This window comes from Octopus bimaculoides, chromosome 24 (genome assembly GCF_046866305.1).
Source record: "Octopus bimaculoides isolate indiv1 chromosome 24, ASM4686630v1, whole genome shotgun sequence".
Lineage (NCBI taxonomy): Eukaryota > Metazoa > Mollusca > Cephalopoda > Octopoda > Octopodidae > Octopus > Octopus bimaculoides.
In genome coordinates this window covers 30,866,674-30,881,374 of record NC_142951.1, presented here as the reverse complement: position 1 = coordinate 30,881,374, position 14,701 = coordinate 30,866,674, and the positions used below count along the sequence as shown (strand labels likewise).

The window sequence follows — 14,701 nt, the reverse complement described above, 5'->3', positions numbered from 1 at the left end:
TGCTGTTTGGTTATATTGACTGCATGTTGGAGTAGCCAGCTGAAGAGAGAATTTTTTGAAAGTAGTTTAACTTTTGTCTGTGTATATGTATGTATTACACACATATACACAGAAGTGAATTGATACTTGAATACTGCAATAATATACATTGGTAAATGGTTGCAGTGAGCCAGGCATAGAATTAGTAGAGCTCACATCCCTCTTATTGGTAAAGATAGTTTAGAGCTGAGAGTTTCTGAATTTTACAGCATAATCTTTTAAATATCAGAAACTGATAATTTTACAAGCTTCCAGAGTTTATGCTGAAAAAAAAAAAATTCCAAAGAACCTTGCTCCCTAAATGTCCTTTCTTTTCTTCTTGTCTGTCTTTTTATTTCTTTTTTTTTGTTATTCGGTATAAGTTAATATGGTGTATTAGTGTGTAAGCTTTCCATGGTCTTTATGCATTTCTTTCTCATTGCTTAAGCCTGATGCTTAGTTTCTTTAGTGTCTGTTTTCTTCTTTATCTGTCAATGTTGTTGTTATGTCACACAAAGGAATTCATACAGAGTTGCTGAGAATGTAGTAAAATGTAATGGATGCGTTTATCATTTGGCTCTGTATACACTGAATTCGGTTTCAAATAATAACAACGAGAAAGAAATGCCTGCAGATTGTCTTTGATGGCAGCTGAAATGTATTTTACTGACCATGTACATGTTCCTCTGTCTGCAAAACTGTGTCATTTAGCTCTGGTTTTTCTGGGAGTTGTTTTCTGTTGCATAACTGGTGGGAAATCTTTCAACCCAACAACATCATAATCACTCCCACGAGCATTTGTATTGTTATAATGGCTCGAAAATTCAAAAGCTGGTTATTCACAGTTAAGGCTTAATTCACCAAACAGAAAAAATAAATCTTGGTATTCACACTATAATAAAACAAGTGAGCATCCCCTCCAACCCCCTTCCCAGAAATTTGTGTGACAGAAGTGTGAATATATGTACTAGTTGTACGATATATTTCCTAGAGGGTAGTGTTGATTTTTGATTAGGGTTTTTCATTTGGTAGACTAGTAAGCCCATAGTGGGGAGATTGCACAGTTTGAACTTTTGGCCATTGAATACTAAGTTCTGGCTCTTAGAATAAATTGGTTTTGGTGGATACAGAAAGGGGAGGATGTTCGTATTTCGAAAGGTGTATATGTTTGTATGGATGTATGTATAGTGTACATGCAGACATATGTACATGTGCACCATTGAAAACAGAAGGGCTCACTGCACCACTACCAATCTAACCACCACCAACATCCAACCACCACCACCACCACTGCTGCTATACTACTACTACTACTTACTATCCTCTAAACGGCTTGACTGACACTGCACTGATTGTCACCTGCGGTCTGTTTCTGTCTGTCATGTAGGAGGGAGAAGGCATTCAGGAACAGGAGGAGGAGGAGGAGGAACACATGGAGTTTTGCTGTGTATGTAAAGATGGTGGCGAGCTGCTGTGTTGTGACAATTGCCCTTCTGCTTATCATATCCATTGTCTGAATCCACAATTAAAAGTTATACCAGATGGGGAGTGGCACTGTCCTCGCTGTTCTGTAAGTTCTAGTTTCTTTCTTCTCTCCTCTTACTGTTACAAGTTGTTACGTGTAGTCAGTGTTTTAGCTTGTTGCCCGCTTCCAGCCTTTTTCAAGCCAATCTAGTGTCACGCTACTAATGTCTTTGTTGATTATTGCTGCTGCTGCCGCTGCCGCCGCCGTTGCTGCAGCTGCTGCCACTGCCACCACTGCTGCTGCCCAAATCATTCTGTCCATAGCACTACTGATGGATTCTCATCTAGTAAGGCCATTCATCCACCCATTGCTTGTTGATGCTTCAGGAATTTTCAATTACCAGGCATTTTTTTTTTTCCATCTATCAATAATTTCAACCAGTACAGAAAACTTTTTTTCCCTTCATACAGTTTTTTTTTTTTTTTTTTTTGATAAACTTCCCTTCCATATTACTTTTTATCCTCCAGTGATAAGTTAATTTCTATTCTCTACATATTTCTGTAACATTTGCACATACAAGTGTCCACAAGTTTTTCACCATCTCTTATGCCCTCCCATTTTTTTTCACTTCTACAATAAGCAAACAACAATCCCAATAGACTAGAAGTTCATAATTATAAGCAATCAATCATTACCAAAGAAATTAAGCTCTTTTCCTGAATACAGAATAATATTTATAATTAAAATTATATTGACCAAATATATATGTATATAAATACACACAGCATACATGCACACACACTTTATTGCAGACTCAATTTTATAAATAGCGGAATATAAAAAATTTACAAATTGATTCACTGTAGAATGGTGTTGACTGGTTGACAATGACTCAAATAACGAAAATATGTTTTAATAAGTACGTATACATATATATCGTGCTTTTATTGAAGATCATTTTGGGCATGATAATTTTTAATACATGTTAATTGATTTCACAAAATGTTTCATTAATTCTGAAACAGTTAAGGACTTTTTTTGTTTTTGATTTCATTTCAGTTTTCTCGTGATGTTTGTGTTTTTATCTTTCATCTTCTCCTACTGACATTTCCCCTCCTCATAGAGAATTGAATGGAGATAGCCTTGTATATGGAATTTCTTTGCAGTACATAAGATACCAATGTATTTTATGTACTGTTCATAACTTGGATTTATGTTTGTCGTTTCAACAAGATTACAGTTTCCTCTATAATCTTGTTTCAAAGTTGTAGGGTTTTTTTCCTTCCTGATAGATACATTATACTTATACTCAAGTTGTAAAATATTTTAATTTTATATGCATTTTATAGTCTGTTTTGGAAAGACATTGGCATTGTCTTTTGAATCCGGAAGATAGTTTGTATCATAGTTTCAATGTTCTGTGTTGTTTTCAATTTATCTTGTGAAGAGAATACTAATGGTCTTCTTAGTTTTTATTATTAAATTTTCTCATCTTATTTATTTCCAGTTTTGTTCAAACGTTTTTTCTTGGTAAGGCTTGAATATTCGTTTTTCTTCAATTTTTATCCTTTTCAAATCGTCTAAAATTTTAAGAAGCAATGATTTCACTGTTAACTAGGTTGTATGAAAATGAGGTGTGACTTAAAATAACTGATGATTCTTGTGTTTCTAAAGAAAAAAAAAAAATTACGATGTAGGTTTAATAGTAAAAGTACTTTGAAATGATATTTCTGACATCCATGGAGATAGTTCAATCTAAACAATTTTTCGTTCAACTATGGCTACAATGTATGCACACAGTGTGAACAATAATTCCTACATTGTTATAATACCATAGGTTGTTTTGACAGTTTTACTAGTTTATAGATGAAATGAATAGCCATTCTAGGGAGCAATTAATTATCTTAGGCTAGCATATTTCTGGTTATGAGTATTAAGATTTTGTGCTTTGCATTTTTGGCTTGCCAGTAATATATTATTCATTTATACCAATAATTAGTACGTTCATTTTTCTCATCCACTTGAAGCAAACCTACATAGATACCGGAACCATGCATATACACACTATATATCCTCTGATATCATTTTTAAAAAAATTAGTTTTCGTGCAATAGACTAAATATATTGGCACATCAAAGTGCTAAGATCATATGAATTCATACAAATATGAATTTTCATATTTAAAAGCCAATTTAAGATTTGCTATTTCATATTACCTTTATATATTTTTTTTTAAAATATGCCATTGAAATTTTGTTCATTTCTATCCGAAATGTATATTTTTAGCATGACATAATGTTATGTTCAAAATGTTTATCTAATGTTTTTCTTTCATATTGAATTTTAAGTTAAAGAACGAAGGCAAAGAAAGCTCTGTAAGTTTTATTTCATTGAATTGACTATTTGTTATTGCCTATATCTTTGAATAAAAATTTTAAAAAATGTAGGGCAAGCCATTAAAATAAGATAAAATGTTAATTATTTACTAATTAGAAATCTTCAAAGAACACAAGTCTTAAAGTATAAGTTAGGCTATATTTTAGGGGAATCATCAGGAATTATTGAAATTAGTATTACTGGCAGTAAATTTCTTAAATTGAGGAATAATGTTAGTTCATTAAAGAAAAAAAAAAAAAAAAAATTCTATTTTCTGATTTTTTTTCTCTTTACTCAACATTTATGAAGTTATTCAGGATAGATAATTTCTTAGAAGTTTATTTGCTAATCATTCTCAAACATTTGAGTCTTCAATTTGATTTCAGTTTTTGAAAATAAGTTGTACCAATAAGATCATGCTTTCTTTCACGCACTATTTGTTATAACAATCTTAAATTGCTCTCTTTTACATTAAAAAAAATCCCTTCAGATTTACTTAGACCCATATACTTAAATCATAAGGTCCCACTTTATCCAGCCTTTAAAATTCATTTTTTCTTGAAACTTTAAAATTTTAGAAATATTTAAAGATTCTTAAAAGTTAGTATTTAAAAATAAAATCATGTGGTTTCTTATTGGTTTAATAACATGTAACTAGGATACATTTCCTTAATATTCCTGTGGTTAAGTGTAAGGGTTTGCCATTTGCAAATATTGATTGAGGTTGGCATTTTCCCCAATTTATTATATTACTTAATATTTAAAAAAAAAATGTCACCTATTTCTATTTTTTGCTTTAATTCTGGTCTGTAAGTAATGTTTCTATCTCACAATCAAATAATTATTTAAAAATTTCTCAGTTATATTTTAATGGGGGTTAGTTAAGAATAAATGAAAACGTATATAGTCAGATTGAATGTATTCTTTTTAAACATTTACCCTTTTTATGATTTTGTAGTTAAAGCATTTAGCAAAATTATAGAAGTAAGTTTAAATGTTTTCTATTGTTGGCAGAGGGCAAGGAAAATAATTGAATATGAAATGCTATCTTTCCTCTTTAAAAATTATCATTCCATACAGTTTCATAAAAGAAGCTGTATGGGAGTTTGTTGTTTCTGATAATGAGTTTTTCGTAAACCAAATTCTGTGTTCTTTATGAAACCAAGTGTTAAGATTTTAAAACCTTTCAACTACTATGTTAAATATTCAGATATTTTATCAGTCTCAAATTCATCCTCTTCAGTTAGTTTTGAGCTCTGAAATGTAAAGCAGACTTAGAAAATTTGAACTACTTATGCATAAGCATCGAAGTTGTTTACTGATTTATAATGTTCTTAATTTTTAATTTATTTGTTTTTTTGTATTTCTATTAAATAAATCACTCATAGGCAATTGAAGGGAGGATAGCATTTCAAATCTTCACTGCTTCACTCAATAAGGAAGAATCACTTTATTAATGCAAGAATGAGATAGGTTATATTAAATTCTAGAATCTACTATGTGGTTTTATGTCTCTGTTAAATTTTGAATAGAATGATTCCCATATTCTAATGTACTTCAGAAAAATTGTAGTGAAAGTGAAAAACTTACTTCCTTACATGCCTCAAAGTTTTTTCTTTAGCCTAAATATGAAATATGTTTAGTAAGCTAGATCCAGTATAATGTTTCTCTATAATTCTCCAACAGTGGTGCCCCGGCATGACCACAGCTGTAGAGTTGAAGCAAGTTAAAGAATTATATCACAAATCTTGAGTTTAGCCTCGTTGACTGTACTGATAGAAATTTTGTATCATAGATAATTTTAATTTTCAGAGACTGCCTACTGTAAGTTAGGTGTTACTAGCCACCCAGTTAAGAATCACTAAGATTAATACCATACAAATGCATAAATTCAATTCTAAATGAAAAGGAGATCTAAAAGTGTTCAGAATTTTCCTATTTAAGATCTGTATAATAATTGAAAGTGTAATCACCAAATTATTTCTAAATGAAGCAAAAGTAATTTTTATTAACAAGAATAGTGACTTTTTTCCCCTCTATCCTAACCCTTTAGCCTTCAGATTAGTCTGTCAAATATAATGTTTATTTGTTGACATTAGTTTGATTTAAATCTTGAATCATCTCGTAGCATCAAGATTTCAGTTATGTGGCTATTTATTTTCAGAATGACATTATAGGTTAGGTGTGAAAGGCTGAATCTGGTTAGTTTTGAACATTTGAACAAGGTAGAATATTTGGGTTGGATATGGCTGGTTAAAATGCTAACTGCTTAATAATAATAATAATAATGATGATGATAATAATAATAATAATGAAAATGAACTTCTTCATGCAGTGCTCAGATGCACCGCAATACTTGAGATGAAGTAGAAAATAAAATTATAGTTATGAAAATTCAATTTGCTTATTTATCTACATTTCTTAGGGAAACATAAACTTGAATTTGATTTCTTTGATAGTGGACTTAGGCTAGAATTGAAAATTCTAAATTAATCTCTTTTTGGGATTTGGTCTGGATTTCACCAACCTTCCAGAGTCTTGTATATCGTGTATACCTTTGAATATACAATTTCCCACAATGTTGCTGTCTATACATATTTTGATTTTGAAAATAATGCTATTTTTGTAAAATGCCATCAAATGAAAAAGCATTGTGTTAAACCCCTCAATGTCTTTAATAGAACCCTCTACAAATATTGATTTGGGAAAGTTTCACTGAAAGAGTTAACCAAGTTTACAGTTCTGATCTTTTTCAGCTTAAATTAAAGAATACATTGTTGCTGATGCATATTTCAATGTAGATTAAAGGGCTGTAATTTCTAAAAGTAAGGCTAAAGTGTACTAAAGACCATCGAAACATTTTTGGATGGTCTCTTATGTTAAAATAGTTCTGTTAATTCAATGGTTACATAATTTTTGCTATCAAACTAGCATCATTTTCCAAAAATCTTCCTGGGGAAATTATTTATATCAATGTTTTACAGTTTTTATGGAATAATAATTTTAATTAAACTTTATTCGTCAGCAATTTACTTCTACCATAGTGTTTATTATCTGTGGTTATAAAAAGCTTTTATATTTTGATAGATTTACAATTCCAGTATTTGTACAGTATAAGGTTTTTCCCTGGTCTAAAGATCAACCATTTGTTTAATGTTTTGGATTTAAATATAGTATTTCAATATTAATAAAAAAAATTTTTTCAATATTAATAAAAACCATTTTAGCTCATTTTAAGAATAAAGATATTTGACATTAATGATTTCAGATTTTAATGTCAGAGACCTATTCTTCTTGTAACATCAAATTTCCTATTTTTGAATATAATTTTTTAAAAATTTAGTTAGTTAATTCAGTGATAAGTAGATAGCTTTAGTTTATATTTTAAACCGGAATAGAACTTAGTATTTACTCAACACTGACCCCTTTCGTGTATTATTTCCCCCTTTTTGTGTTTTATTGCTTGCTTTTTCAAAACTTTTAAGTTGCAATTGCAATCCCATTTTCATTTTCACTCGTAAAGAATAGAATCAAGCTTTCACATTAAATTACTGTAGATCAGTTAATTTTCAAAAACTAAGATAAAATTAAAAAAGAAAAAAAAAAACCAAACAAAAAAATGCAAATGAGAAGGTATAAAAGGAAAAACCAATGAAAAATACTGATTTAAATCGTATTTATCAACGGGGAAAACTGTCTTACCTTATGCCGAGGCCTGATAACGTCGTTAAACCTATGATGGACCTTCTTATTTTTTCAGAACCAAACACCAAGCGAGGGGGAAGTGGGTCCAGTTATTGAAGTGAGTACATAATAGTCTGCTGGCCATTTTTGGCTTGCTGATTTGTTTTAGTTAAAATGTTAATGATGAATGCCAATAGGACTTGAACGGGTGGACATAAATGTAGGCAATTTATTTAATGATTCCAGGTTATTTCATTTTGGTAACATTGTATTAAATGATATTCTATAAATAGTAGTTGACATATTCTGTAATTGCTTTAATTAGTTTTCTAGCTTGAGAAAGTGATTGCCATCATTGTAGTCTTAGGGTCTTTATATATATAATATAATATATATATATATATATATCCATATCCATCCTAACTCTACATTTCATTTATCATTTGAATTGTATACCTAGCACACAGTGAATTCTTATTTACATGGGTTTTTGGACACACACACACACACATACATGCGCGCACACACACACACACACACACACACACACACACACACACACAACTTTTCTCTCTTTTTTTCTTTCCTTCTGTTGAAAATTTTTTCTTAAATCGTAAGTTATTTTTCTCTTGAACATTGAAGGAGGTTTCTTGGCTGCTATGTGAATACTGATATGTTTTATTTAGTTATTACGGAAAAAAATTTAGTAATATCCTAACAATGTTTTAAGGTCTGTCATATTCAAAGTTATTTCAAGTCAACTGGAAAGAAAAAAGTGAATGAAAATATCTGGTTTTACCTATGCTGTAGTGGTTGTGTAAATTTTCAGTAATGTTCTGTATGGTGTGTGTGAATAGGAGAGAGAAAGGTTTCATTTAATGTGATTGACAATAATTTAAGTATTCTGAGATGGATTGAGCATGTTAATTTCTATAAAGGAAAGCCAAGATAGATATGATCTTTTAGCTTATATGAATAAAATTGTCTCCTCTTAGGTATATTACTTCCTTGATGAAATAAAGAAAAATCAAATAAAAGTTGAATAGAATAATCAACTTGTCAAATTAGATTAAGATGTTATATTAAGAGAGAAAGCTTAAGATTTATATGAGACACTTAATTGGTGAGTCAGGCCTTTACTTTTAATGGGTCAAAATGAAACTCCAAATCCTTACACTACTGTCAAATTGTTTTCCATAGGTTTGTCAAAATGCCCCCCCCCTCCCTTTATTACTCTTTGCTAGGTTTGACTGTGCTGCATCTTTCTCAATTGCCAGTTTTATTTTGTATCTATGTCCAAGGAAATTCCACCATCGTACCAGAAGAGTATTATAGTTTGGAGGCAAGATTGGTCTAGGTGTAATAGAATGTTTTTGATGAACTACTGTATACTAAGAGGATAGGGCTGTTCCAGAGTATATCAATCCTTAACAATGAAGGAACGCACCAGATATTTGGATGCCCAGTCTGTGGACTCAACATAGTGGTTGAAAGATGGTGGGGTGGTAAGAGTTGATGACTTACAACAATCACAATGAGGGTCAGTGAAACACATTTGTCAGTTTTGCATATAAACAGTTTTGCAATGTCAGTGTAGAAAATATGTAGATTATTACGGCTGAACATATTGTAGGGTGTTTTTATAATAACAGTTGCTTGTATCTAATATATATTCATCGGTTATTTCTTCTCAAATGCAGATTTAGACTTTTGCTCGCTATGAAAACTTTATTGCTCTTAACCCTTTAGCACTCAGACTTTTCTGTCAAATGTAATGTTTATTTATTCACATTGTTTTGAATTAATCTTTTCATTGTTTTGTGGCTTCAAGATTTTTGATAAAGGGATTGTTTATTTTTTACAATGACATTGTAGGGTAGGTGTGATATGTTGAATCTGCCCAATTTGAACACGAGGCAGAATATTTTGGCTGGATATGGCTGGTTTTAATGTTAAAGGATTGTTTTTCAATTTATCTTTGGTAAAATATGAGTAAAAATATATTTGAATTTTTACTTGGTCTAAGTAGGTAGTGTAAGCATATTTATTGGAATAGTGTCTGCCATATATACATACATATATATATATATATATATATATATATATATATATATATATGCATATATACATTTTTCTTTTGCTGTATGATGGAAAGAAAATGAGTCTTTTAATCTTAGGTTTACTATTTTTGCACTATAGCTTCATTTGTTTGCATAGTACAAGTTTATGCTTTTAATTTTATAATTCTGTTTGCTAATATTAATTGGGAGTGACCATTCATTATAATAATATTGATCATCACTGTTTAATTAATGTAATAGGCAATTCTGTTTTGTGTACATGGTATACAAACTAATCTGCTTTCTATGCACATTAACATCAACTTTGTTTATTCACTGGGATAATGAAATGCATTACAACCTGCAAAGTACAAAAAAACGTTGGTTTTATTTCTAATGAAGAAGTGGTATTTCACCGTAAATGACTGTTTGTGTTAATATTCAATTTAGAGGTTAAATTTTTTAGCTAACCTTGAGCGGTGGGAATCTTCTGAAGGTGGTGTTCAGCTCACAATAAGTTATTTATTTGTTAATTAGATGGATTACTATTCCTTTCCTGATATAATGATGCTTGCTTTGTGTAGCTAGTATGCATGCCAATGGCATTCTATGGTTTAAATCACAACTATTTCTGGAAGGATTTTCCGTCATTGGAATTGCTGAAAAATTTGATTTTTGCACTGTCTTTTTCATTCAATATCATTTCCTATTTAAATTTCCAGCAATATACAAATTCTGTATTTTATAACCTGAAACACCCCTAAATCTTTCTCCTCCATGCACACACTCTAATCGACAAGCATACAAGACTGGAAACATGCTTCTAATTTTGCATGTAATATGCTGACCCCACCCACAGAAAACAAAACAAAAAACACCCCACATGAGTCTTCTTGGAAATAGTATTTGAATTGCCCAAATGTTTATTTGGTTGACAGTACACTGAATTTAGACTGGTTTCTCTGGTAGGCTGTTTTAATCACCGTAACCATTGCAGTGCAGCAGTTTTAGTGGCAGCATGCAGAGCTCCATATTTTCTGACTTGCATGCTTGTTGTTCAAACTTCATACATCACTGTGTAGAAAGAAAACTCTCCTTTTGGTTGTTATTAATTATAATCTGCTTCCGTCAGCTGCAGGTATCCAGATTTTATCTCTCTTGTAAATTGGCATGAATTCCAGTTCAAATAATGTTCCTATATAATAGTGAACATTGTCTTTTTGCAGTTCAGTCAATTTGAAGAAGGAATCCTAAATATTTTGGGTTAATATTCCGTGGTACTTGAATTAATTTATCACTTAGCAATGTTTTGTTGAGGAGAGCTGCTGAAGTATCCTGTCGTTTTTATGAATACACTTTTGCTATAGAAACCGCTTATTAACCTGTGCACCTTCATATATAAAAGAAGAAATAGGTGTTCAAAAGGAATTTAATGCTTTATTTATTATTGTTATTATTACTTTTTTGTTGTAAAAGTGCTACATCATTAAATTGCTCATTAATTCCTGATCCCGGCAGCTGTTGCTTTTTGTGATAGCTGTGGTTTCCTTCCCACTTTGTGACGGAAGGACTTACAGAAACTGGTAGGTGGGATGTTTTATTTTTCAATTAAGGCTTTCTGTCATGCTTTGTTGTTTTTTTTTATTAATCAATTGAATAAATTTTCCATTTGATATTTTATTTAATTCTCAGTGTGGCACATTTAATGATTTTTCACTTTGAAATTGGTAAGTTTACATGAAGTTGACATTTGGAACTTTCTTTAAAAAAACCCCAAAAAAACCATGATATATAATTATTGTAATGAAATAAAGCAAAATGTTCACTTTGAAGTTCATTTTTGGTAATGTATTTATAAGCTGTTCATTTTTATGTATTTATAAACTGGCTTACATAATGTTTCAGATTTTAAGAGTTTTAAGTTTTTTCCTGCCTTTCTTTCTTCCAAAGCCAAATTGGGAATATTACTTAATTTCTTTTCTTTTGTGCAGCATTGGCTTAATTTTGGAATTGTCAAGAATATGTTCATTTTAATTTTACAGTTTTGTGTAACTATTAATTGTAGATAATTTTTCTAGCTGTCACAAAATTTGATACATCTGTTTATGCAGTTACTTTATATATTCTGTATTGTGAAATTAAATGCTCTTTTAATTTACATTCACATGGTTGTATCTCTCTTTTTTTTTTTTTATCTCTTTAAATTAAACTAAACTGCTCTCGTTGTTTCTGTTGACACCCACTCTCTCTCTTTTACATTCAAAGCAAGCAATAGCACTTTTTCTTCTATTAATACTTCAAATTACACAAGAGAAACATATTCTATTCTTATTTTTATTAAACTGTTGGAACATTTCTAATTTTTAGACGTTTCATTTATACTGACCACTTCTCTACCTTCAAAATTTCAGCTTATATTGCTAGGCTCTAGTTAAAATAAACGTATTCTCTTCTGTTGATTCTTATTCACCACCATTTAAACTGATGCCTAATACTTAACTGTTTCTGGTTTATTTTTCTGTTGTATCACCTAGAGATGGTAGTGCATTGAACTGAAAGCTTTAGTTGAAAATATAATTACTTGCATGTTTTTTCATTGAAGAGCAACTTAGGTATGATGTAAGTTGAATACACATTTTATATACATCGCTGTGTACATACAAAGTTGGCTTTGCAGTAACATGGTTTTGGGTTCACTCCTACATCATGGCATCTTGGTTAGGTGTCTTCTATTATAGCTTTGGACTGATTCCTTATCTGCGGAATTGGTTGACAGAGACAGAAAGGAAGCCTCTGTCTGTGTGTGTGTGTGTGTGTGTATGTGTCTGGGTACATGTGTCCCCATTGACAACATTTGAGTGGAAAGTAAATGTCGAATGAATCAGTGAAATGAGTATACTTGACCTGAAGAAGAAAAAAAAAAACAGTCGAGGGTTGGTTGTTTCAATGTAGAGTATTGTAATACCGCCATCACTCAACTGCTGGGGAAAAAAACACCAAACCATCTACCAAGCCTCACTGGTTGTGCTGGTCAATTTAGATGGAAAACCCATATTAACCCATTAAATTCTCACATTATCCATATTCTGATAATCTTGACACTGTAGAAAAAATACATAAAGGCAAATTAATATTTTTGTGTTTAATTAGTTTCAGTGGAGTTTTTACAATTCAAAAAAATTTTGTTCATACGTACATGTTTGTCTATCTATCAGAAACGCAGAAAAAGTCTTGTGAATTCCAGCTGTCCATGGTTTCCTGGCTGAAATATTCAAACTTTACATCAAATGCAGTTACTAAACTGTCTTGTGTACATTACAAGCTTGAAAAATAGTGAAATTTAATATTTCGCCCAGAAACCCTGGGCAACTGAATTTTACAAGACTTTTTGTATGTTTTTCATTTATAATAATACCTTCACTCTCTCTACTGATACAGTGCTTTACTGCTTGTTGAACTTCATAGCACAAGAACACACACACACACACATGTGCATGCGTGGATATGTGCAAAGTAGTTTTCTTTCAGGCTGCAGGATCTCTGTTATAACCTTTTGAAATCTGAAACATTATTGTTCCCCAGTGTTTGTAAAATGAAAGTGTAAAGTTTTATTTGAAATAATTTTGGTTTAATGTCTTCATGAAAACTTATGCTCATTTATCAGACGTGCTTTAGTTGATTTTTATGTATGTTAATAAAATCGCTGAGAAATGATTACTTCTGCAGGTAAGTAATTACATAACTTGTTGGTATTCATTAAACACTTCTACACTCCAATCTTTTTTTTTTTTTTTGTCTTGGTATTTAATTTCAAGTAAGCAACTATAAGCTGTTAACACAATTTCTATAATATTGTAAAGAATATCAATAAATTCTGTTATATCAACTTATTAGGGTATTGGTTTAAAAAAATATGAATTCAGTATTGCTATTAACAAAGCTATGTTTTACCTCTCTGTCCAACTGACTAATTATTGGAATAGAGAGGTAGTTTGGTGAGAAACAGTAGCCTTACCAAACATGCAAATGATTATATCAGGGATATGAGTTTGTGAATGGATGTGAAAATGAGTTGGTTTTATATATATATATGTGTGTGTGTGTATGTATAGAAAATATACTAGCTATGTGGAAATAGTGATGGGAATTATTATTCCCAGTAACTGAGTAACTGGCATTAAGTATATTTACTATATGTTTACTGCATTTCCTCATAGATATAGGGTATTGACAACATCCTTGTTGATAACCAAAGTATGATGGATATGAGTTGACATTTTTTGGTGTGTGTGTGAGGGAGGGAGGTGTATTTAATATTTGGTACTGTACTATTTTGAGTTCAAAATTTTTTAGCATTAATTCTGTGGTTAATGGCTTCTCATGGTGTGTTGAAGAATGATTTTATGGTCTTTGCATAAGAAGTCCTAAATGATAACAGAAAATGGTGTTTATGATAGGAATGATGGAAATTTAAGTGGTAATTTTTGATGTGTAGTTCCTCATTGAATATTTTGTTAATCAGTAAATGTTAGAACTACTATGAAAACTGTAACCAATTGGTTTAAATGTACCGAGTTGGTTAGTTTAAGAGATTCAGTAGTGTAAACTTTCAATGTAGGTTCTTCAGATACAAATGATAAAACAAGTAAACTCATAAGTAACAAATGAAAAAGAAGAAAAAAAAACTACAATTGGTGGCAATCACTTTCTCAGTTTTTTCTGTAATTTTTAATAAAATTTTGTAGCGTGACACTTATTAGATGGCATTTGGTAATTTATATTGAACCTTCTCTAAGTGTGAAATGAAGTCTGTGTGCATGTATGTGTGAGTAAAAGGGAATGAAAATGTGTATATTTATATATTGACTTGTTTTTAATGCCTGTTAATCTTTCCCTTTTTTTAGTGTGAACCTCTTAAAGGAAAGGTTCACAAAATTCTCACTTGGAGATGGTCAGAGCCACCAAAATCTGCAGAGGACGAGCTGGATCATACACATAATGAGAAAAAATTGGTGAATATATTTTCATGCTCATTAATCTAAGCCTTAGTTTGTTTACTGTAATATTGTCTTCAACATGTCACCACTTCTGTAGGTGT

General features: G+C 30.9%; 1 protein-coding gene across 50 annotated transcripts in view; it reads left to right on the top strand.

The window, feature by feature from the left end:
- LOC106871687 (ATP-dependent chromatin remodeler CHD5) overlaps nt 1-14,701 on the top strand; it is a 98,990-nt gene that overhangs the window by 38,857 nt on the left and 45,432 nt on the right. For 28 of the 50 annotated variants that reach the window (XM_089340828.1, XM_089340833.1, XM_089340827.1 and 25 more), the window contains 3 exons: nt 3,832-3,858; nt 7,620-7,661; nt 14,508-14,615. In XM_089340828.1, the coding sequence (XP_089196954.1) occupies nt 3,832-3,858; nt 7,620-7,661; nt 14,508-14,615 (177 nt within the window). Of the gene's footprint in view, nt 1-1,405; nt 1,589-3,831; nt 3,859-7,619; nt 7,662-14,507; nt 14,616-14,701 lie in introns of all 50 variants that reach the window. The other 22 variants (XM_089340809.1, XM_089340808.1, XM_089340810.1 and 19 more) reach the window with 1 other exon arrangement.